At 43.1% G+C, this 26,206-nt stretch overlaps 1 protein-coding gene across 5 annotated transcripts in view; it reads left to right on the top strand.

The window, feature by feature from the left end:
- The window catches only part of ODAD2 (outer dynein arm docking complex subunit 2), a 198,908-nt gene that overhangs the window by 77,167 nt on the left and 95,535 nt on the right, over positions 1–26,206 (top strand). For all 5 annotated transcript variants that reach the window (XR_012157599.1, XM_073334342.1, XM_073334346.1 and 2 more), the window contains exons 11-16: positions 5,285–5,431; positions 5,664–5,873; positions 6,044–6,280; positions 9,971–10,081; positions 12,395–12,549; positions 25,474–25,716. Coding sequence is in view for 4 of the 5 variants with exons in the window: in XM_073334342.1 (XP_073190443.1) it covers positions 5,285–5,431; positions 5,664–5,873; positions 6,044–6,280; positions 9,971–10,081; positions 12,395–12,549; positions 25,474–25,716 (1,103 nt within the window). In the remaining variant the exon portion in view is untranslated. The remainder of the gene's footprint in view (positions 1–5,284; positions 5,432–5,663; positions 5,874–6,043; positions 6,281–9,970; positions 10,082–12,394; positions 12,550–25,473; positions 25,717–26,206) is intronic.

Genomic DNA, 26,206 nt, shown 5'->3' with positions numbered 1-26,206 from the left:
GATTTTGGGATGCCCCTATAATAGCCTGTCGATTGTCCCCTTAGTCTGTCCTTCCTGAGGTATAAATTCCCAGGGTTGTTAAGGAAACACTAAAGGACATGGATATAACCTTCTGATAAGGTAATTGACACAGGCAGTATTCTTTCCAAAACAAAATATTTTTTATTAAAGTGTAACTTTAGCGCCCTCATGGCCAAGATGGAGTCTGCTCTGCAGGCAGCTCCCACCAAGAGAAGGTGCGTGCAGGAATGCAGCGGGGAAAGTCTCTTCCACTCCAGGGGCACCGGTTCCAACTCTCCTCCCCTCTCCCCAACCCCCCTCCCCGGAGTGAACACACACCGGAAAAGTACAATGAATATAGGAAAGGGAAATACTTATTTACAGAGAGATGAAAGGAGAAAAATGGGAAAATATAAGGGGAGTGGTAAAACAGCATTGCATTCAACACAGGGCCCCCCAGGCCCAGTGGTACTACAGTGTGAAAGGGCAGACACTGAGCAATATGTCTGCACACAGAGTTCAGGAGTCCTGGGCAAAGTTCCAGTCCAGTGAGTCTTAGGTACTCATGGTAGTCTTCGGGGTCAGCAAACTTTCCCCAACAAACCCCTCTAGCGGTGCTCTCTGCAAAGCCACAAAAAATGACAACCTCCTCACTTAACTAGCTAACAGCCTCCCTCCTTATTCCTTCCTCCTTATTCCCAATGCAAAGTCACGAGCCCCAGTACTCACAGCCCCATGCAGCTCTGGACAGTAGTGATACTGGGTCCAGTTCCGGTTTGTCCTTCTCAGGTGATTCCTCCCTGGCACAGTGCTCCTCCTGGCTCCTGTCCTGGGGTGTCCCAGATCTGCCTCTCTGTCCCTCCCAGGTTTCAGGCAGGTTCTTGACTGCTTCACTCTGTGTGGGCCTGCTTGCTGCAGCCCTTTTGTCTGTGTGTGCTCCCAACACACTCTCTTGCTCTCCCCCTCAGGAAAAAGATTTAAAGGGGCCATGTTCTCTAAACCCCAAAGGGGTTACAAAAGTAACTAATAATCCCCAATACAATATAATCTAAAAATTCTAAACAAGGCACAAAATCCCTGACACCAATCCCTTATTGCAAGTTAAAGAGCATTCAGACTACCATAACATATAGTTTAAATGATTCTGAGCGTAGCGCTTTGTTACAAGTGGTCAGTGGGAAGACTGAAAAAATTGGATTTGTTTAATCTGGAAAAGAGAAGACTGAGAGGGGACATAACAGTTTTCAAGTACATAAAAGGTTGTTACAAGGAAGAGGGAGAAAAATTGTTCTTCTTAACCGCTGAGGATAGGACAAGAAGCAATGGACTTAAATCACAGCAAGGGAGATTTAGGTTGGACATTAGGAAAAAATTCCTAACTGTCAGTGTGGTTAAGCTCTGGAATAAATTGTCCAGGGAGGTTGTGAAATCTCCATCATTGGAGATTTTTAAGAGCAGGTTAGATAAACACCTGTCAGGGATGGTCTAGATAATACTTAGTCCTGCCATGAGTGCAGGGACTGGAATAGATGACCTCTCAAGGTCCCTTCCAGTCCTATGATTCTATGAAATCGCTGACAGCAGTTCTTAAATAATACTTTAAATATTATATAAGTAAAATACAATCAAAACACAAACAAACATTCCAAGGATACACACGATAAATACTGTGCTAAACTATACTATACTAAAAATTATATCAAAAACTGGCCAATTTACTAAGTACTGAGTTTACAATGCACCGGGCCCACACTCAGAAGGGGCCCCAATGCCTGGACCATTGACCAACCCCCACCCCACCTGTCGCCCCACCCAAGGCCCCTCCTGCTGCTTGCTCATCTCCGCCCCTTCCCCTCCTCGCTCCCTGCTTGCTTCTTTCTGTCCCCTCATTCCCATGCGAGGGGCCTTGGGGGGGAAGAGGCAGAGTGGGGGGCAGGGCCTCAAGGTGGAGCATGGGTGGGGCCTCAGGAGGGAAGAGGCCGAGCGGGGGCAGAGCCTCGGTGGGGAGTGCAGGCGGAGCAGAGGGCGGAGCTATGGTCCAGGTGCCGGGGCCCACAAAAGATTAATCCCGTCCTGAGCTTATTTTATAAATCAATTGGTATCCCTTTAAAATCTCGATTGCTGCTTTGTAAATCTTTAATCACTGTTGCTGTTCAGCTCCTGGTCAGCCAGCTTTGCTCCACTCTGGTTTTCTTCTCTCTCTTTGCAGCAGCTTTTCTGATTTCTGTCCAGTGGCTTTCTCTTTGCTGGCTTCCAGTTCCCATCTTCTCCTGATTGAATCTCTCTCTCCAGTGCAGATCTTCTTCTGCAAACCTGCTTGCTGTTAGCTGGCCTTTTATGCGGCACTGTAATGTTCTTCTAATATACCTGTCTAAGAAATGTACATGCCCAGTATCAACCATTACTTCAGAGTTCTGATTAACAGCTCTGACCTTTAAAACAAGTTGTGACCTGTATGAATGGGCTGTGGCCAGCTAGCTGCTCAGTTAACTGACCTCTCTGTCACTCCTTACTGCACATGCTCAGTAGCCACTAATCTTGCACATGCTGACCTAAGTTCCCTGTAAGCTGCGTGGCTGCACAGCAGGCTATCATGGGCCGCACAGGCAGGGAGAAGGGCCCCTCCCCTGCCCTGGTCCAGCCGAGCCTGAGCTGCCAGGGAGAGAAGCCCCTCCCCTGCCATGGCTGGGGAGAGGAGCCCCTCCCCAGGCCAAGCCCAGCCCCGCTGGAACTGCCAGGGAGAGGAGCCCCTCCCCTGGTCCAGTCCAGCCCTGCCGGAGTTGCTGGGGAGAGGAACCCCCCCTGCCCTGGTCCAGCCCCCCTAGAGCTGCCAGGGAGAGGCACCCCTCTCCCAGCCCAGCCCAGCCCCGCTGGAACTGCTGTGACCCAGGCAATGCACTTCTCCCTCAGCCCACCCCTGTCGGAGTTGCCGTGGTCGGGGAGAGGCGCCTTGCACCCAGCCTTGAGCTGCTGTGGTGAGAGAGGGCTGGGGGGAGTCCTCTCCCTGCCACAACCCTGGGACAGTGTGCACCCCAAACCCCTCATCCCCGGCCCCACCCCAGAGCCCGCACCTCCAGCCAGAGCCCTCAACCCCCCCACACCCCAACCCTTTGCCCCTCCCACAGGCTGAACCCCTCTGCCGCACCCCCACCACACATCACCTCCATGTTGTGCACATAACAAAATTCCGCACATGGACGTAAAAAATTAGAGGGAACACTGATGCTGACTGTTGTCATTTACCTCAGAGCTGTGATTCTGCCAATCACCCCCGCGCCCCATGGCTATTTGCCATGGCACCATTTTAGAAATCCTGGGTTTTTTGCTGAGCATGCTCAGTGTCCACAGCATTCATCTCAGGGTGGAGTGACTTTTGCTTATTCAGAATAAAAATCAGGCAGACAAAGTGAAGACCGGAGAATTCCTTTAGTAACACGGTAATATCTTTATTGGACTAACTTCTGTTGGTGAGAGAGACAAACTTTCGAGCTTCCAGAAGAGCTCTGTGTAAGCTTGAAAGTTTATCTCTCTCACCAGCAGAAGTTGGTCCAATAAAAGATATTACCCCACAGATCTTGTCTCTCTAATATCCTGGGACTGACATGTCTACAACAACACAGACTTACTTTTAGGTATTTTCCCAGTAGAAGATAAATATCTCTGACATCAGAGTGTGTCCTTTGTGATTGAGCAGTTTTTGTAAGAGCGGATTCTTGTATCTGTGGATATTTGACTGCATTCATATCAACTTTGTTGATTAACAAAACAAGCTTGTCAAATGTAGGGTTTCTAATTGGAAACCCTAGCATATAGTTTTCTCACATTCATAGTTTGGTTTGTTTTCTCATGTATTCCCTAGCTAACTTTTGTGATAGCCATTGTAGGATACCTAGAGTTAGGTGTTTATCAGTTTATATACAGTTGACCTACCATTTTGTTTTATTTGTATTGTTTTAAGGAAAGTGCTGCATGCTATGAAGCTATAAAGTAAATTTCTCATAAAATCTACTCATTTCAGATTAGGAATCACAACCCATTTTTTCAGTGACTTTCCAAATTTCAGTGTGCCAGGCATGTATTAGGAAATTATCCTCCTTTGCAATATCAAAGTCCTTTGCAATATCATCAATTTCAGTTAAGAGACATGGACCTGAGCTGCAAAATTCCGATCTAGATGTGGGCCCAACTTTCGTAGAGTTCAAAGGGATGTTTGGATATAGGGGTTTTATAGATTAATAGATTTTAAGGCCACAAAGGATCATTATGATCATCTAGTTTGACCTCTGATATAACACAGACCATGGGACTTTCCTGAATTAATTCCTGCTTCCATCTAATAGAACTAGACTAGAGCATATCTTTTAGAAAAACATCCAATCTTGATTTTAAAATTTCCAGTGATGAAGAATCCACCACAATCTTTGGTAAATTGTTCCAATGGTTAATTACCCTCACTGTTAAAATATATGCCTTATTTCTAGTCTGAATTTGTCTAGCTTCAACTTTCAGCCATTGGATTTTGTTGTACCTTTGTCTGCTAGACTGAAGAGCCTTCTATGATCAAATTTCTGTTCTCCAATGGAGATACTTACTAGACTGTGATCAAATCATGCCTCAACCATCTCTTTGATAAGCTAAATAGATTGAGCTCCTGGAGTCTCTCTCTATATAAGGTATATTGTTTAATCCTTTTATCATTCTCGTGGCTCTTCTCTGAATCCTCTGCAATTTATCAACAGTATACAGTGGACACCAGAACTGGAGATGATATTCCAGTAATGGTAGCACCAGTGACATATCCAGAGATAATATAACCTCCCTACTCCTACTCAATATTTCCCTGTATATACATTGAAGGATTGCATTAGCACTTTTAGCCGCTGCATTGTACTCTAAGCTCATGTTCAGCTGATTATTCACCTTCACCCTTCAGACTTTCAGTTTCAGTGCTTTCCAGATTGCAGTAGACCATTCTTTGGCGTAGATGTATGACCTTACATTTGACCATATTTAAACACACATTATTTGATTGCACCCATCTTACCAAGCAAGCCAGATTGTTCTATATCAGTGAACTGTCTTTTTAATTATTTACTACTCCTTCAATTTTTGTATCATCTGCAAACTTTATTAGTAATAATTGTATGTTTTCTTCCATGTCACTGATACAAATGTTAAAATAGTAGAGGGCCAAGAACTGATATATAGGGTCAGTTTCAGTATGTTTATATAATAATAAGGTTGTATTTTACCTGTAGCTATAATAATGTTTACATTATTTTAGGGAGGTAACCAGACAGCTACTGTAATTGCATTATGTTCAATGAGAGATTTTAACTTGGCTCAAGAAACTTGTCAACTGGCCATCAGAGATGTTGGGGGTCTTGAAGTATTAATTAATTTACTTGATACAGAAGAAATTAAATGTAAGGTAAGTAAATTTGTCTAAATAACTTGAGCTGTGTATATGCTAGCTAATATTAGAATACTCTTCTCCCCCCCCACCACATCCCATGGAATATATGGTATAAAGAAGTGTTGTTTAATGGGTTCCAGTTAAAAGAGAGAACATGTTAGATAATCCATTATTTTAAATGATTGCTAGCTAAAATGATTATATATTCTTAAATAATGCCTCACATTTAATATCTTCCTCTGTTTAGATTGGTTCCTTAAAAATCCTGAAGGAAATTAGTCTGAATTCACAAATCAGACGTACAGTTGCTGATTTTGGGGGCTTACAAATAATGGTGAAAATACTAGATTCCCCAGATAAGGATCTGAAATGTTTGGCAGCTGAAACGATTGCTAACGTTGCCAGGTTTAAACGAGCACGAAGGACAGTAAGACAGCATGGAGGAATCAAGAGACTAGTAAGTAGATATTAAAATCCTCACATTTACTGTATTTATGTATTTTTTTCCACTTGATAAGTCATTTGTTAGCCAGGAGAAAAAAATTGTTGTATATCATTAAAATGCAATATAATTACATTCTTCCTGATTAACAGTAAATACACTAAGAATTCTTTGTTTTTTGTCAGGTTGGGCTACTGGACTGTGTTCCATTGGGATCAGCCAATCTGACTCCACATCAGGAAAAAGATATTGAAGTAGCACGCTGTGGGGCTTTGGCGCTCTGGAGCTGTAGCAAAAGCACCAAAAATAAAGAAGCAATTCGTAGGGCTGGAGGCATTCCATTGCTGGCTCGGTTGCTAAAGTCCCCACATGCAAACATGTTAACACCTGTGGTGGGGACATTACAAGAGTGTGCATCCGAGGTAAGCCAAACAACTACTTAGGCTATGTGTACACTTATGGCGGCATGTAGAGTACAGGCACTACATGTGTAAGTACATGTGTCGGAAGCCTGCCTTAGCACACCCGCTGTGCCACTGACCGGGAGCCTGCGCTCCAACCCCCACCCCAATCCCCTGTCCCAGCCCTGAGCCTCTCCAAACCTGGAGCCCCCTCCTGCACCCCAAGACCCTCGTCCCCGGCCCCACCCCAGAGTCTGCACCCCCAGCCTAGAACTGGGTCACCAGAAAAAAAGTTTGAAAACCACTGCTCTATTCTATTTGCCTAAGCCATGCCTCATTGATACTGCTATTTACACCTGCTGGGCATGTGAAGTATAAGTGCAGTGTAGACATACCCATAGTTTAACTAGTCTACTTCTAACCTTTTTAAACTGATGGTTCAGACTGTGATTTAAAATAAGTCAATCTGGGCAACATACCCTTTGGAAGAACGCTCTATTCCATCAAGTAGTTTGGTCCCATCTAAAGGACAACACTGGACTAAGGAGAGTGGGTACTGTGGGTTTGCTTTATACAAGTTTTTTAATGAAGGTCATGTCTTATGAGGCTGTAAGGCCCGGTCATCACATAGTATTTGTGCTGGAGGCCAAGGGTGATTTGTGAGAGAAAGTATATGAAACTAGTATAATTCAAAATTTTCATTTTTGTAAATTTTTCATATTTGACAAAAATGTCTGTTTTTGTTGCAAGAAATTTGTAAAGTGGATTTTCAAAAGTTGTCACAGCTACATCCTGGCCCAGTAATATACTTAAATGGCAGAAAGCTGAATTGGAAACACAATATTCTTAGGGAGGTAAATGTGGGAATTCAAAATATGTATAAGGCTAACAGTGGATCAATAGACAGGATGATGATCCCATCACTGCACAAGTTAAATAGTTTACATTATACATGTGCTTTGTACAAAGAGCATCTTATCAGTCTCAGGAGGAGTAAAGGAAAGTGTATGATTTGCTTCAAAATTTCCATTACAGATTGTACTGCCTTGATGTATCCAGGTTTTAAAAACTGCCAAACTTTGAGCTCTTTTGGTGTGGGTTTAAAATATCTGTCTAAATAAAATATGGTCAGGAAGATTGCTCTAATGGTCAGAACTTAATAATATGCATTTTACAACTTTAAAATGACTTTTCTTTCTTTAAGAGAACAGAAAATAAATCAAAATCAAAATAATGGCCCAAATTCTGCTCTCAGTTGCATTGGTGCAACCCCACTTAGTGTATTTCAGTGGCATTTTACTAGTGTACCTGAGAGCATAATTTGGTCCTGTGTTTAAGTAGAGTAAGTATCTTATTTAAACCAATGAAAGCCAGGAAATTCAGTTAGGACTGTGACACCCTGGTTTTAATTCACCTTGTAGTTCCTAACTTTGCATTTCCTGACTTTTGTCACTTTTGAGACCTTAAGATTTAAAAATAGTGGTTTATATTTAAAATGGACAAGGTATTTTAGCTCTATATAATAATATGGAACTATATAGAGAATTGCTATTATAATAAGCACAGAATTTTTACAAGCATACTATTAAAATTACACACAAAAACTACATTAGTAGATCGTTAAAGTTGCAAAATCATGAGCACATGATTTCATACTATTTTTTCCACAGGACCCCAGCCTCATTCAGTGCATAGTTGATGGAAAGTGCTCAATACTCAGCAGCTATTCAGTACATCTCTACCCCGATATAACACGATCCACAGGAGACAAAAAATCTCACCGTGTTATATCCAACTTGCTTTGCCCCCCGCGTTCCTTGTTCCCTGACTGCTCCGACACCTATCCACACCTCCCGCCCCCTGACAGGCACTCACTGGCAGCAGTGGGAAGTGGAGCAATGTCGCCCCAGCTCGTTCCACTCCTCCAGCTCCCACCCACGGCGCTCCACTTCCCGCCGCTGGTGAGTGTGGGGAGATTGGGGAAAGGACGCCTCCTGCACTCACTGGCAGTGGGAAGCGGAGCACCGCAGCTGGGAGCTGGCCGAGTGAGCAGGATGGGGCCAGGCTGCTCCGCTTCCGTTGCTGCCGGTGAGTGCGGGGGGATCCCTTCCCCCAAGCCCCCTCCCGCGAGTGACACGGCTACAGCTGGGGCCGGGGCGAGGGAAGTGGAGCGGGCTGCTCCCGGCCCCCCGCTAATCCCCTGGGCCACTCTGGGATTGCGGGGCCCCCAAAAGTGCCCCCACAGCTCCTGCCTCCCAGACCCCGGGGGGAGGGAGCCCCTGACCTCCCCCGAGACCCTCTGCCCCTATATTATCACTATTTTACAAAGGGGAGTGGAGACACAGCAATATTAAGGTCAAAAGTAGCCACTAATTATGAGTGCCCAATTTGGGACACCTATGACCTGATTTTTCTGAGTACTTACCAATATATAGCACTTATATGTGCAAAGCATAGTTCTCACTGACTTCACTTTGCAATTGTGAGTGCTCTGTAAATCAGACCCTAAATTATTAAATTGAACACCCAGAAAATGAGGAATATACACAATTAGTGACCACCTCTGAAAAGTTTGGTTTTAGTGACGTGCTTAGCATCACATAAGAACTCTGTGGCAGAGGTAGGGATAGAATCCAATTCTCCAGGGCAGCAATCAGCTGCATTTACCATGAGAACCTCCTTTCTTTTTCTGCAATCCCCTGTTTCATTTTCTACATACTTTCCAAATTATGCAATAAATGTGGCAAAGGTCCTATGGAAAACAGCCTCCTTCGCTACTCAACCCTGGTCCATTTTGTGCACTTCATGAGGCAAGAGTGCTGTGGAAAAATAGTATATGACCTTGTAATTAGAGACTGTAGCATAATGCTAAGCACAAGGGGGTCAAAGTAAGGAACATCTCCAAACAAAGGCCAGCGCTCTGCCACATTTCAAGTCCCTGCTCTACAGCATGAGAGCACTAGATCTTTTCAAAGAAAAGGTTGTGAAAAATTTTTAACATGGGCAAAACAGCATATTTTCCCCTAGCCTTGTTCTTGGGAGTAGCTGAACCATTTTGGTTGAAATTTAAAAAAAAAAAAAAAAAAAGCCAGAGGCTCCTTGCATCCAAACAGTTAAAGTTTGGCAAAGTTATAAGCAAGTGAAAACAGGGTCTTATAATGGGAAATGTTGGTCAGCCTTCACATGGGCAGGGCAACCAGCCTTACTTATAACAAGGGAAGTAACAGTGGCTCTATTCTTATGTGATTTTGTTTCATAAAAAAAAATCACATGGAAGAGAGCCTTGAAAAATATTTGACTCAAACAGGAATAAACTATTTTGAAGTAAATCTCTTGAATGTCTTCCAGAGCCATGGAAGTTTGACACCATGTATTTATGACTGGCATGGGTCATGCATGCCCCATCCCCTTTTGGGATGGGGCAAGAGTCGTTATAGCCCCATGGCCAAGTCTGCATGACCCCTCTGGATCTCAGAGTAGTACGGCCTAGTGGCCAGCATCAGTAGAGCCACCCCCATGATCAAGGCTGTGCAGCCTAGCAGCCAGAGAGTTAGTCAGATTAGTTACTCGTGCTTAAACTCATAAAGTTTATCACATGCACAAATCTTTGCAGGATTAGGAGCTACATTAATAGTGCACTAGTTTTTAGGATGACAACAATCTTATTTATTTGCTGATATATGTAAATAAAAATTTAACTTGCATTCATAGCCAAGTTACAGACTTGCAATCAAGACAGAGAGGATGATTGAAAACCTTGTGAAAAATCTGAGTGGTGAAAATGAGGAACTTCAGATGCATTGTGCCAGTGCTATCTTTAAGGTAAATGTGTGATTTTAATGATCATTTAATTCTAGTGTTTCTGTTTGTTTTCATGCAGTACAGACTATAAAGATCTCTAATATATGTGGTATAGTATAGTTCTACTTGAAGAAAATATGGGTGGTTCTGTGGTTTAAATTTTCGGAGTTTCTTCTATTGTACATCTAAAGAGATTTATCTGTAATCTAATGATTAGTTATTTTAATCCCTAAAAATAATCATAGTATGCTGATATGTCACAATTCTGCTCTGACATAGGGTTGCCAGGCATCTGGTTGACAACCGGAATGCCCGGTTGAAAAGGGACCCTGGCAGCTCCATTTGGCACTGCCAACTGGGCCGTTAAAAGTCCGGTTGGAGGAGCAGCGGGGCCCCGGGGCTAAGGTAGGTTCCCTGCCTGCCCTAGCTCCACACAGCTCCCTGGAAGCAGCCTCCAGGTCCTTGTAGCCCCTAGGCGCATGGGCAGCCAGGGAGGCGCCACACACTGCCCCTTCACCGAGTGTCGGCTCTCCAGCTCCCATTTGGCCAAGAACCATGGCCAATGGGAGCTGCCGTGGTGGAGCCTGCATGCGCAAGGGCAGTGTGCAGAGCCCACCTGCCCGCCCATGTGCCTAGGGGCTGCAGGGACCTGGCAGCGGCTTCCTGGGAGCTGCAGTAAGTGCCACTGGGACCCTGCACCTCCGCACACACCCCAGCCCCATGCCCAGTCCTGAGCCCTCTCCTGTACCCCAACCTTCTGCCCCAGACTGGAGTCCCATCCCGCACCCAAACTCCCTTCAGAGCCCACACCCCCTCAACACCCCAACACCCTACCTAGCCTCGGAGCCCACTCCTGCACCCCAAACTCCTCATCCCCAGCCCTACCCACCGCACCCCAGAGCCCACACCCCCAGATGGAGCCTGCACCCCCTCCCACACTCCGAACCCCCTGCCCCAGCCTGGAGCCCTCTCCTGCACCCTGAACCCCTCATTTCTGACCCCACCTTGAGCCTGCACCCCCAGCCCAGAGCCCACCTACTGTTCTCGAACATTTGAGATTATAATTTCATGACTTGTTTGCATTTCAAAATTGTCACTTTGTAAAATAGTTGGATCTTCTAACAGCTGGCTGTTATTTTGTCATATTAAGTAAGATGGTGATGTAGCAGGAAACAGACCCAAATTCTGTAACTGGTTCTGAGTGTGTGGACCCCTGTACCCCTGCAAAGCCCCCTGATATCAGTGTGGCTCTGTGTGGGTGCTGGATTCAGCCTGTGGAGAACCAGTTGCAGTTTTGAGGCCTAAATAGATGTATCTTAATTATATCTGTGTGTTAACCTCAAGTTTTATAAATATCAGGTACAAAACCAACAGATAATGTTTACATCCAGAATTTGAGCACTCAATATTGGTTGATTTCAGTAAGAATTGTGTGCATTCAATGCCCTGTAGGATCAGATCCCGAGAAAGCAATTAAGGTAGTAATGGTGTAATTATGGCTGAGAAGGTAGTTTTCATTCTAAGCTTCTATTTTCAGTATTTTATATCTTCCCTGATAATGCCTTTCTAAGCTGAAAGATTTTCTACTTGTCTTGAGATCAGTATTAATTTGCGTGGGGGGGGAGGGTAAAGTAAAAAATATCCTTTCATCATTGGAGGGTTTTAAAAAAATGTTTTTCATCATTTATGAAACATTTTCAGATTTTGTTACTGCTGTTCCTTGCCAGGCTTAAAATGGCTTAATGGTTTGGAATTAAAATTCCAAACTTTGCCTGTATTGTAATAAAAAATGTGTGATATGTAGTAATGAGGAATAAATGCTTTTTAAGTATGAACAATTGATTAATGAAAAAGAGCATATGTTCAATGTTTTATTTTTGTTTGCAATTTAAGGGCCAATTTTTTAGAAATGGAGGCCTGAAATCCACAGCCAAAAAATATATGTAACAACATGCATTCATAATTGCACACACAATAGCTCACTGCACTAGTCTTTTGTGTGCACACATACCCATTTGCAATTTGCTTGCACAATTGTGTTAATTGCACGCACGTTTTCTGTGTATGTGTTTTGTGCAAGGACCTGTGCCTTTGTTTTCTGAACATTTGTCTGAACTGTTCTCTATTGTTATATACACTTCTTAACCCTAATTCCTTTATTAATTTTGTAATATGAATTAAATTAGAAAATATATTTTGAAAATATTTTAGTAAATAAAATAATTACATAAAGTTCCCTGTCAGTTGGTAACAGTCACTGTGGTAATACACCAGACTTCCTGGGGTGTTGTTTTATTCATTTTAAATATTCTGTATGTTTAATTTGTTGTGTAGTGTGCAGAAGATGAGGAGACACGTGACCTAGTTAGGCATCATGGAGGCCTACAACCACTTGCTTCTCTACTCAGTAACTCTGAAAATAAAGAACTGTTAGCAGCAGTGACAGGAGCAATCTGGAAGTGTGCAATCAGCAGAGAAAATGTGACCAAGTATGGGTAACAACTTAATTTTATCAAATATATGTATTCTATTAGTATCTTCTGATTTTATGGGCTCATTTTGTCTTAAACATTGGTACACAAATAATACCACTAAAGCAACCTTTATTTGCCCCCATATTCTATCTGGTGTTGGCACCACTTGGGAAGGTTATTACTGTTTACAGCATAAATAATCTGCATTTGTGGGTGATATGCAATTGCCATTGCCAGATCAGAAGGGTGTGCAAACAAATGCATGGGCCTACGCCCTGACTTATAATGCATCTCCTCCCACCCTGAACCTAACAGCAGCAGTTCCCATCACAGAGGATCTGTGAAGTGGCCTGTCCATGGGTTTTGTGGGTTCCCCACATTTACCCAAGCCTTTTGATTTTCTGTTATGTATCATTTATATCTTTCTTCTCTATTGATATTTTTGAAATTGTTTAGCTGTTTCATTATTGTCTTGTGCTGTTAATATGTTTTCTCTTGGAGAAACATTACCCTGTTCAAAAGGAACAGAGAACTAGGAAGATTTCCGTAGGAGGCTACCTATGCTAATTGCATTATTATTGTAATACACACCAAGTTCTGAAGGTCATCTTTCAATAAAATACTCCTAACCCTTCTGCCTGAACTTCAAAGATTCTGTTATTTTTCCTAAACAAACAAACAAACAAACAAACAAACAAACAAACAGATGCACAGCAAAATTCTTTATGTACCTGGTCCCTGGAAAGTAGTGAGCACCCTTCACTTGTATGGACTTCAGTGGAAACCTTCTCAGCTATAGGGAAGATAGAGAGAACAACTCCGGAGGAAAAAAACAGAATAACAATTGATATGAACAGATACACAGGCTACAATGTCAATCAAAGTAAGTACTGTAGTATAATTATCAGATAAGACACAGGTTAGATTCAGCCTGATGTATCTTGTTCTTGTTGCCATGCTGTATTCTGGAAAGTTTAGGAAAAAAAAATTATGATTCTTCTTCGAGTGACTGCATGTGGCCATGCCACTGTAGGTGTGTGCGTGCCTCATGCACTGTTGTTGGAGATTTTGCCCATTAGGGCAGCGTGAGTGCCCTCTGGTGCTTTGCACCACTGCACTCAAGTATAAAGTTCCTTTCTACACCAATGATGGTTATTGGAGCTGTGATCTTTGCATTTATAAATCTTCCATCCCTTCTTGTATATATGATATCTGTCATGTTAGTTAAGACTAAATTAGTGTATTTTGTAAATAATTAGTAACTAAAGTAAGTTTAATTTAGTACTTAGTGAAGCTTGGTCTCTGGTGCCTGTTTGGGTAACAGACTTGTGTTGCATTCTCCCAGTTTCAAGGCCTGTTAGTTCTGCGACAAACTTATGCCAGTGAGCGACCCTCACCCCAGCTGCTTTAAACGTCTGGGGGAAGTGAATGTAGGTGACCAACATCACATTTGTAGAGGATTCAAACTTCGTTCTAAAAAGAATAGAGCTGCCAGGCTCAAGTACTTACTCCTGGAGCCTGCGCTTTTCCTTCCATTGGAACCGTGCCACTTGGAACAGGCACTGAGCATGTCTGAATCTGTCAGGAATGCTCTGCTTGTTCTAGCTGTGTCTATAGGCAGATGGTCCGCACTGTTACCAAGGAAAAGACTTCATAACTTCTCAAAGGACTCAGTACTGTGGGCCTTTGAAATCTGCAGGCAAGGCACCAAGTGGAGGCAAGGACACTGAGGGCACGTGAAGAAGAGGTAACCCCCAGATAAAGCCCACATGCAAAGAGGGATTGTTGACTCTTGAGTGCAGGAGGGGCCCATTAAGACCAATCCCAGGACTGGTGCAGCTTGCAGTACCACAGAGTCAGGAGCCTTTGCTGGTGCTGTCTACATGTGAAGTATTCAAGGCAGCTCAGAAACTACTGAACTTGTCAGCACTGGATTCACCCCTGGTGCAAAATTCCTGCCTGGCACTGGGATCAGATGTGTTAGATCCTTCGGTGCCATCCAGTAGGGATAAGGAAGTTTTAGTACCGTTGTATAAGGCACTGGTGAGACCTCACCTGGAATACTGTGTGCAGTTCTGGTCTCCCATGTTTAAGAAGGATGAATTCAAACTGGAACAGGTACAGAGAAGGGCTACTAGGATGATCCGAGGAATGGAAAACTTGTCTTATGAAAGGAGACTCAGGGAGCTTGGCTTGTTTAGCCTAACTAAAAGAAGGTTGAGGGGTGATATGATTACTCTCTATAAATATATCAGAGGGATAAATACCAGAGAGGGAGAGGAATTATTTAAACTCAGTACCAATGTGGACACAAGAACAAATGGATATAAACTGGCCACTAGGAAATTTAGATTAGAAATTAGACGAAGGTTTCTAACCATCAGAGGAGTGAAGTTTTGGAATAGCCTTCCGAGGGAAGTAGTGGGGGCAAAAGATCTATCTTGCTTTAAGATTAAACTCGATAAGTTTATGGAGGAGATGGTATGATGGGATAACATGGTTTTGGTAATTAAATATTCATGGTAAATAGGCCCAATGGACTGTGATGGGTTTTTAGATGGGGTAAGATCCAAGTTACCCGGGAAAGAATTTTCTGTAGTATCTGGCTGATGAATCTTGCCCATATGCTCAGGGTTTAGCTGATCGCCATATTTGGGGTCGGGAAGGAATTTTCCTCCAGGGCAGATTGGAAGGCCCTGGAGGTTTTTCGCCTTCCTCTGTAGCATGGGGCACGGGTCACTTGCTGGAGGATTCTCTGCTCCTTGAGGTCTTCAAACTACAATTTGAGGACTTCAATAGCACAGATATAGGTGTGAGGTCTTTTTTAGGAGTGGTGGGTGAAATTCTGTGGCCTGCATTGTGCAGGAGGTCAGACTAGATGATCATAATGGTCCCTTCTGACCTAAATATCTATGAATCTATGAATCTCCAGTCCTGGTGTACCATTCAGTACTGGTGGCTGCTACTGTTGCTGTGTCTCAGTGACTTCCAGCGATTTGAGGGGGAAGTTTGCAGTGATCTCGCTCGTGCCTCCATCACCAGACTTGCAACCAGTCTTCCCGATACTAATGGGGGTCAGCTCCCTTGTGGCCAGAGGAAACGGACTCACCTTGCTCATTGGACTCTGAGACTGGCTTCTACACTCCCAGAACTGAGCAACCCCAGCAGCTCCAGTGGGGTGCATATCCACTCTGGTTCAGATCCCAACCCAATGACCAGCGTCTTTATGGGTGCCACCTCCATATCAATGGCCCTTTTGGAGTCCCTGGGGCTTCACCCCATGGTCTATGACATCCCCACTCCCTTCCTGCCCTCCCACATTGAGTAGGCCCTGGGACATTTGCAACAGGGCTACCATTCCCACCGCTCTGGGTACTGGGACCATTACCAGAGGAGGAGAGTTGCTTACTTGGGACTTTCCTGTGCAAAAGTTGGATGAGGGACCTCCTCGACAGCCATTAGCCTCTTAGTCTTTGTTGCCGTTATTTCTATCCTCCCTTCTTGCCCCCCTTCCCTCTCCCTCTTCAGGGACCACTCTCACGAGAATGTGCTACTATAGGATGTCCAGTCTCTCTTTCTTATAGGGGCCATAGAGGAAGTTCCCGGGTCTTTCCAAGGAAAGGGATTTTATTCCCAATACTTCCTAATCCCAAAGGAAAGGGGGGCTTCAGGTCTATTTAAGATCTAAGACAACTAAATGATTTTCTGAAGAAAATCAAATTCTGAAAGGTTACTCTGCTTCTCTTATACCCTCTTTAAAGACTGGGGACTGGTATGTTGCTCTTGTCTTAAGGGATACTTACTTGATGGTCAGTGAATCCCACTATCAATTCACAGTTCTGCCTTTTATCCTCCCAGCGGCTCCTTGCATGTTCACACAATGCATGCTGGTAATAGAGGCATTCCTGCGAAGGTCGGAAATCCATGTGTTCCCTTATCTGGATGACTGACTAGTGAGAGGACGATCCGGGTCTCAAGTATTCTCCAGCATAGCCACTACCCAATCAGCCTTTCACACACTAGAGCTCCTAAGCAATACAGAAAAATCTGTCCTGATCTGATTCAAATAATTCATTGGGGTGGTCCTGTATTCTACACTGACCAGAGCATTAGTGCTGCAGCATAGATTCCAAGCAATGTGGCTTAATGCACTAGCGCTAAAGATGCATCATCTCACTATGATTTGAAACTGTCTCAAACTTCTAGGGCACATGGGGGAGTGCACTTACATGGTCCAACATGCCAGACTGCATTTCAGATGACTGCAGGGTTGGCTCACCTCCATGTATTCTTTGGCCCACCATCATATGGACAGAGTGATTCAGGTACCTGCTGGTTTCTTGTCCTCCCTAAAATGGTTGATTGATCTGTTGAATGTTTGTGCAGGAGTCCCCTTTGCTTCTCCTCAGCAGACACTCAGCTTAGTCATGGATGCATAAGATCTAGTTGAGGAGCTCACTTAGGCTCCCTTCAGACTTAGGGGCTTTGGTCTTCTCAAGATCTAAGTCTTCATATAAATATCTGGGAGCTGCAGGCCATCTGTTTGGTTTACATGGCATTCCTCCTACATATCACAGGGCAAAATTTGTTAGTTCTCACAGACAACACAGAAGCTATGTTTTATTTAAACAAACAGGTAAGAGCCTGATAGACAAAGTTATGCCAAGAGGTGATCTATCTTTGGAACTTCTACATAGACAAATCCATCAACCTTAAACTGGCTTACCTTCCAGAGGTTCTAAACACTCTGGCAGACTGCCTGAGAAGATAATCCACAAGTCACCATGAGTGGTCCCTTCATCCAGATGTGTCCAGGGCCATTTTCAGGTGCTGGGAACTGCTGCAGGTGGACCTGTTTGCAACAAAAGAAAACAAAAAATGTCATCTTTTTTGTTCCTGTGCAGGTCACAGCCCAGGATGTCTGGCAGATGCTTTATTCGTAACATGGTCAAAAGGCCTACTGTAAGCCTTCCCTACAGTTCCTCCTCTGCACAAGGTCTTGTCCAAAATCAAGCAAGATTCTGCTCATGTTACAGTAATAGCCCCAGCATGGCCCCGTCAATGTTGGTTGCTCCTGAGATATATGGATGTGATCTCCCATGACAACGGCTTCCTCCTTCATTCCAACCTACAAGCCCTCCACCTGATGGCATGGATGCTTTATGGCTGACATCCCCAGAATGAGATTGCTCTAAAGGAGTACAAGAAATTCTATTAACAGTAGGAAGCCTTAAACTAGGTCTATTTACCTTGCTAAATAGAAGAAATTCTACATTTGATCTGTGCAAAGAGGCATTCACCCAGTCCAAACTTCGATTCCTCATAGCCTGGACTATCTCCTGTTCCTGAAACAAAGAATAGCCTGTAGTTCCATCAGAGTCCAACTGGCAGCTGTCTCAACTTGCCACCCTCCAATGGATAACTGATAGATCTTTTCAAAGCCTATGTCCATCAGACTTCTAAAGGGTTTGGACAGCTTATACCCACGAATCCACATCTCACTTCAAGAGCAGAGCCTGAATTTAGTCCTAACAAAGTTGATAGTTGCCTCCTTTGAGCCACTAGAGACCTGTTCCCTATTACACTTACCTATAAAAGTGGCTCTCTTGTTATTACTTTGGCCAGGAGAGTAGGAGAATGCCAAGCCTTAGTGTCAGAACCTCCCTATACAGTATTCTTTAAGGACAAAGTTTTCCTTCAACCCCATCTAAACTCCCTAAGGTGGTTTCCAATTTTCACGTTAATGAAGAAATTACTTACCAACCTTCTTTCCAAAGCCTCTATTCAAGTAGATGTGAAGAGAAACTCCTTCTTCAGATGTTAAAAGGGTTTTGGCTTTTTATCTGGATCGGACTAGGCCTTTCAGGTCATCCTCTGAGCTGTTCATCGCAATTTCAAACAGAGTAGAGGGCCACCTGGTATCCACTCAAAGAATTGCCCCCAGGATGTCTGATTGTATTCATTTATGCTGCTGTTTGGTGGATATGGAACCTCCAACTAAAGTGATGGTTCACTCAACTAGATCACGGGCAGCTTCTGAAGCCTTTCTGACTGAGGTGCCCGTCCTGGACATTTGTAAGGCGGCAATCTGGTCTTCGATCCACACAACTACCTCCCACTGTGCCATCGCTCATCAGTCTAGAGACAATGCCAGATTTGGATGGGAGATCTTACAATCCCTTTTCAAGTAGACTCTGAAACCACCTCCAGCCAGACATGCCAAACCCACACAAAAAAAATGCAGAAATTGGGCTTGTTTTTGGCTTAATTGGCTTGTGAGTTGCTTGTTGGCTAGTTTTTGGCTTGTAGCTTGTTGCTTGTTTGGCTTGTAGCTTGTTGCTTCTTTTTTCTGATCAGCTCCGGGCAAGCAAGGGCAAGGATCAAGCAGGGGAAAGGGGGAGAGAGTCAGGGGTGCACAGTGAGCCCACCACAGTTGCAGACTGCACACTGGGGGGATCTAGTCACATAGAGTGTTGGAGTTCTTATGAATTGGCTTGTTTTTGCCTTGTTTTGAAATGGGATTAGCTTGATTTTTGGCTTATTGTGAAAGTTGGGGTGCTTATTTACCGTGTGAAAGTTGGCAACTGTGCCTCCAGTTGGAACCACTCGGGAATCACCTACAGTGAAATGGACATGTACAATAACGCAAAGAAAAAAGGTGTTACCTACCTTTCTGTAACTGTTATTTTGCATATATAGTTGGAATTGTTTTTCCAATGTGCATTATTTTGCACTTATCAATGCTGAAGTTTATCTGTCATTCCATCACCCAGTCACCTAGATTAGTGATATCCCTTTGCCTTCACAGGCAGCTTTGGACTTAACTATCTTGAGTAATTTTGTATCTCCTGCAAATTTCACCACTTCTCTGTCCACCCCTTTTTCCAAATCATATATGACTATGTTGAACAGCACAGGTCCCAGTAGAGATTCTTGGGGGACTCAAGTATTTTCCTCTCTCCATTGTGAAAACTGGCCATTTATTCCTACCTGTTCTTTCCTGTTTTAACCAGTTACTGATCCATGAGAAAACCTTTCATCTTATCCCATGACTACTTAAATTTGCTAATGAGTCTTTGGTGAGGGACCTTGTCAAAGGCTTTTTGACAGTCCAAGTACACTTATGGCCTGGTCTACTCTACAAAGTTAGGTCGACATAAGCCACCTTGCATTGACCTAGTTGTCTCCCACCAATGTTATGTTATGCTGACATACTAACACCACCTCCCAGAGTGACGTTGAACCCTGGTCGACATAGTGAGGTCAACACAGCATGAATGTAGACACTGAGTTACCTATATCGACCCTAATAGTCCAGTGTTGTGTGCAACTGACCAGCTGACCAGAGTGGCTACATGCTCCAGATGTGCTCTGGCTGGGAGTAGACAGGAGATACTGGATCTCCTGGGCCTGTGGGGAGAAGAGCCTCTGCAAGCATAGCTATGGACCAGATGTAGAAATGTGGACATCTATAAGCAGATTGCATGGGGAATGCAGGCGGAGAGGTATGACGGGGATCAGCAGCAGTGCAGTGTGAAAGCAAAGGAACTGCAGCTAGCATACCAGAAGACCAGGGAGGCCAACAGTCAATCCTGAGCCAAGCCTCACACATGCTGCTTTTACAAGAGCTGCATGCCATACTTGGCAGACACTCCATCACCATCCTTCACACTACCATTGATACCCCTGAAGAGCCTGAGTCACAGGGTCCTGTCATGAACAGCAAGGGCAAGGAGGAGGTGGAGAAGGGTGGAGGACATGCTACTGGGCAATCCAGCTATCCCATAAGCCAGGACCTCTTTCAGATTCCACCACACTCCAATCAGTCTCTGGAGCACGGACAAGCCAAATGAACGGGAAGGAACCTCGAGTAAGTGATTTCCCATTACAGAGATGGCACACACAATTTAGCAGGACATAGCTATTGACTTTTCATTAATTTACTCGTACTACAAGAGGTAGTGGTACAACAGAGAGAGGTAGAGTTGTTATCTGATTTTCATTCCCTTGTAGAATTAGGCAGGGGTGGCCATGTTTAGGTACACAAGCATGTCCCTTGAATCTTCCTGAGAGGTTCTGATGAAATTTTAATGGAGATATTCTGCAATCCTTTCCCAAAGGTTTGTAGGGATTGCAATCTTATTTCCTCTGAAGTAGGACATTTTCCCACACTAGTCGATGATAACTTTGGCAGTTACCATTGCAGTAAATAAAATAGCAGCATATGGGTCTGGGCAGCTTCGGCATGCCAGCAGCACCAGTGCTTCTGTACTTTTGTTACCCTCAGGAGTGAGCTATCAGATAAAATCATCCCTGCCTATGGAAAATGTGCCAGTATTCAATGCTGTTGCCCTATACTCATAACTTCATAAAACCAAGTGTTTCCCCCATCCCAGCCAGGCCACACTCACTATGGATGGAACCGTGAGTGGAACTATGCACAAGCTCGCTGTAGCAGAAGTGACAATAAGAACGTCTTGTTTAAAACTTTAACAGCGCAAGGGAAGGGAGTTATAAATCTTAACTTTCTCTTTCCGTTGTGACTATACGGACAATGGTACCTTTGTGTATTTAATCTGTAGCTGTTGCAGCCTTGAGGAGTTCCCTCAAGTAGTAGTAGGTGGTGTTGGAGACATGATGGTTGGCCTCATTAACACAGTCTTTATGGTTGCAGACTATGATAGTACCTGTTTGTCTGCTGGTTTGATCACTATCCTGGGGTTGCATTTCAGGAACTGTATAGCTGTACTCTCAGTCGTGGTGGATATGATGTTTGTTAAGGATTTCACAGTCAGTTTTTTTCCTGAAGCAAACAATTTAATAATCAGTTGTGTGGCTTCGTCTGCTGTGGGGTATCCAGTCAGATGATTCTTTTTTCTTCCAAATGTTGGTAGGGATGTGGTAGTTGTGGGGTGGCATAATCATTGTTGTGAAAGAATTCTGTAAGGACAAGTTGGCAAAATAATTCTTCTGGTTCTGCAAAAGTTTGTATGGTATCAGCTTCTGTGCTGGGGTAGAAGTTCAGTCCCTCAGAGAGTACAGCCAATTCATTTCCCGTTCGGGATAGTCTTGATAAATCAATGATGTTGTGGTGTCATGAGTGTCTTTGTGGTGAGTCCTAGTGTCATGGTTTCTCCCAGAGGTGGTGTTCTGTGGGTTGTGGATCAACTTCAGCAACAGAACCCTACAGACAACTATATACAAGAAACCCACAGATCACCACACTTATCTTCACAGATCCAGTAACCACTCCAAACACACCAAGAAATCTGTTATCTACAGTCAGGCACTCAGATACCACAGAATATGCTCCAAGCAAAAAGTCTGGGTTACACACCTTAAACACCTTAAAATCACCTTCACCAACAAGGACACTCCACCAGAGATGTAGATCTCATTATGGAATGGGCCACCCAAATATCCCAAGAGCATCTGCTTCAATAAGGAATAAAAAACCCTCTAACTGCACATCCCTAGTTGTCACCTACCACTTCACTCTGGAACCCCCATGAGGTATCATTAATCATATTTACAAGCCATACTCAATGGGGAGCACATCCTGAAAGAAGTCTTTCCTGAACCCCCTCTTCTGGCCTTCAAACAACCTCCCAACCTCACCAAGCTCATCTTCAGAAGCTAGCTCCCCACAGACCAGGAAACAACCACTGAAAGCGACACCAGACCTGCCATAAGAACAGATGCAAAACATGTGGGTATATCTCCACTATTATGACAATTAATACCCCCCACAACACACCTTTCAAGATCCATGGTCCCTACACATTCCTATCACAATCTATGGTGTACTTCATCCACTGCACTATATGCCCCAATAACAACTGTGTGGGTGAAACCAGATAATCACTATGTTCTTGAATGAACTCACACAGAAAAATGATAAAAGAGAATGATATCACCTCTGGGTGAACACTTTTCAAAAGTGATCATTCCATATCTGACCTCTCAGTCCTCATCCTCAAAGGAAATCTGCACACCTGCAAAAGACAAGCCTGAGAGCTTCTGTTCATAACTTTGCTAGACACTAAAAATCAAGAACTTAATAAAGACACTGGATTTATGTTTTATTACAATAATCTGTAATCCACTAACCACCACCCCCTTTTTTGTTCTATGACTGCAGACATATTAACCGGTCACTTTATCTTGAATGGTCTCTTACAAAATGTGTTAACTACTTATACTAAACAATCTGTTCCCGCTTGTATTTAGCTGTGACACTCTGAGTATCTTTCCCAAACCTGAAGAAGAGCTCTGCATAAGCATGAAAGCTTGTCTCTTTCAGCAACTTTCATAAAAGATATTACCTTACGCACCTTATGTCTCTAACATTGTGGGACAACACAGTTACAACACTTTAAACTGTTGTATTAATGTCTTATATTCGATACCTATCGGTCTTCCTAACACTTTCATTATTTAAAAAATGAAAAAGCTTTTAAAAGTCTCAGAGACCTGTTTGGTTTTTTGCTGTACATCCTAACTTGCAAACAGATTCACTGCACTCATGCAGTGCCCCACTGTAGTCAATGGAGTTATGTACAAGTTCAACATTCAACCAGTATGGATTAGCCTGCAGGATCATGGCCTTATGTTGTAAACTCCTCGAGACAGCTTCATGTTCTGTATAATGTTTAGAGGCTTCTCAGCACTCAACAAATAATATACAATAAAAAACAGTTACCTACCTGTCTGTAACTGTTGTTCTTCAAGATGTGTTGCACATGTTCATTTTACTGTGTGTGCGTGCCTTATGCACAGTTGTTGGAGATTTTTCCCTCAGCAGTACCCATCAAGGCAGCATGAGCAAACTCTGGAGTCTCGCATCACTGCACATGGGTATAAAGGGACGTGCTGCCCCCAACTCCCCACAGTCTCTTTCTACCAGAAAGACTGATAGGGAGGAGAAAGAGGGTAGGTCATGGAATGGACATGTGCAATACATCGCAAAGAATTATGAGTTAGAAATTAGTTGTTTCACTGAAGAAAGAGGTATTGGAGCCATTGTGCTGAAAATGTCTGCTGAATGTACAGCAGCAGTCAAAAAAGCTAACAATGTTAGAAACCATTAGAAAGGGATAGATAGTAAAACAGAAAATATCATAATGCCACTATATATATAGTGGCATTATATATATGGTACAGTCATACCTCAAATACTGTGTGCAGTTGTGGTTGCCCCATCTCAAAAATATATATATTAAAATTGAAAAAGGTGCAGAGAAGGGCAAAGAAAATGATTAATGGGATGGAATAGCTTCCATATAAAGAGAGATTAAAAAGACTCGGATTGTTCATCTTGGAAGAGAGACTGATATAAGAAGGGGGGAGATAACAAAGGTCTATAAATCATGAATGATATGGAGAAAGTGTATAGGGAAGTATTATTTACTTTTTCACATAACAAAATAATCAGGGGTCACCCAGTGAAATTAATAGATGACTGGTTTAAAACAGAAGGAAGTACTTCTGACACAATGCACAGTGAACTCGTTACCATGTGATGTGAATGCCAAAAGTATAGCTGGGATAAAAAAAGAATTAGATAAGTTCCTGGAGGATAGGTTGGTCAATGATTATTATCCAAGATGGTCAGGGATGCAACCCCATGCTCTGGGTGTCCCTAAATCTCCAACTGCCAGAAGCATCTGGCACTGGCCACTGTCAGATACAGGATACTGAGCTAGATGGATCATTGGTCTGACACAGTGTGGTCGTTCTTCTGTTCTTACATAGGGAAATACAGATAAGTCCTTACAGAGACAAATAATATTCATATTCAGAGAACATAAAATCTGGACCTGAGCTAGGAACAAACATTTCCAGGGCAGGCATACAAAATAATGACATTTATTTCAGTGTAAATGAGAGCCATTGGTCGTGTAGAGCTGACATGAGGCTCTTTTGGTATTTGCCCTCCCTGCTACTGGCATAGCAGAAAAAAGGCATTTTCAGCCTCCTGTGGCCATTGCAGCTCAGTGTAAGTTATAGTAGGACCAGTCAGCAGGAGAATCATGAGATTAAACTTTAAACCACCTTTGCATACATGCCCCTGACCTGTGTTTAGTGCAGTTTTATCTGTCTGCCCGGGTCTGGCCCAAGAATTTTAACTTCAATCGTGAAACTAAATTAACCAGTATAAAATAAATAAGTAGATAATGTGTGAACACATGCACTAGACTTATGTGATCATACTGTAGCAAAATCCAAAACCAATCATCTCCAGTGTTAATAAAATAAAAATAAGCAAACTTTATTTTTGATGGTGAGTGGTTAAATTGGGAATAAATTGATATTGTTTTTCCTTTTTAAAAAAAACCTAGTAATTGAAATAAGAGAAAAATATTAAAAAGTCATAGAATCATAGAAGATTAGGGTTTGAAGAGTCCTCAGGAGATCAGCTAGTCCAACCCCTTGCTCAAAGCAGGACCAACCCCAAGTAAATCATCCCAGTCAGGGCTTTGTCAAGCCAGGCCTTACAAATCTCTAAGGATGGAGATTCCACCACCTCCCTAGGTAACCCATTCCAGTGCTTCACCACCCTCCTAGTGAAATAGTTTTTCCTAAGATCCAACCTAGACCTCCCCCACTGCAACTTGAGACCATTGCTCCTTGTTCTGTCATCTGCCACCACCCAGAACAGCCTACTCCATCCTCTTTGGGACCCCCCTTCAGGTAGTTGAAGGCAGCTATCAAATCCCTCCTCACTCTTCTCTTCTGCAGACTAAATAAGACCAGTTCCCTCAGCCTCTCCTCACTGTACTGTTTCACTGTACATTACATTTGCATTAACTATTTTTGAATGAATAACACATGTAGTTGTTTGTTTAGCAAAGCAATTTGTTTATAAAATGAAAACATTATCTTGTAACCTTAATACAATGGAAATTATGTTTTTGTTTTTTTATTGTTAACATTTAGATTTCGGGAATACAAAGCCATTGAAACTTTGGTAGTACTGCTAACTGATCAACCTGAAGAAGTCCTTGTGAATGTGGTTGGAGCATTAGGGGAATGCTGCCAGGAGCCGGCAAATAGAGCTATTATCCGGAAATGTGGTGGCATCCCATCCCTAGTTAATTTACTTACTGGAACCAATAAGGCACTTCTTGTGAATGTCACCAAAGCAGTGGGAGCTTGTGCAACAGAACCTGAAAATATGATGTAAGTTGCTCATCTTCATTTTAAATGGTTCATGTAAATGAAAAATCCTGACAGTTGCGTTGGCTAAACATTGCGCATTCTAACATGAATATAGTTAAGGTTGTTACGCGAAATAAAAAAAAGGAGAGATTTATTTGCCATCAGATTCTGCATTTAAGTCACAGAATAGTTATTTGGTATAATGGGACAAATAACTTATGTGATGTATTATTTTAATATCAACCAGCTCAGAATATTATTCATAATACACTAGTATGACCCCCTCTGCATTAAAACTCCAGTTAATTTCTCAGTTGTTTCACAGTGTAAGCACATTTATAGGTTTTGCTTTTGCCAAGTTAGTGTAGGCTTTATTCAGTGACTGTTTTGAACAATACCTGTATTTTTGGTTTTCCACAGAATGTGTGTTTTTGTTATGTGTTACTGTAGATAATGCTATGTAGAAAGACAAACATTTCAGCATAAAAATACTGTATCAGAAGAAAAAGCT

Source organism: Lepidochelys kempii, chromosome 2, assembly GCF_965140265.1.
Source record: "Lepidochelys kempii isolate rLepKem1 chromosome 2, rLepKem1.hap2, whole genome shotgun sequence".
NCBI classification, from domain to species: Eukaryota; Metazoa; Chordata; order Testudines; family Cheloniidae; genus Lepidochelys; species Lepidochelys kempii.
The sequence above is the reverse complement of the archived record's forward strand: the minus strand, read 5'-3'. Positions and strand labels throughout refer to the sequence as shown.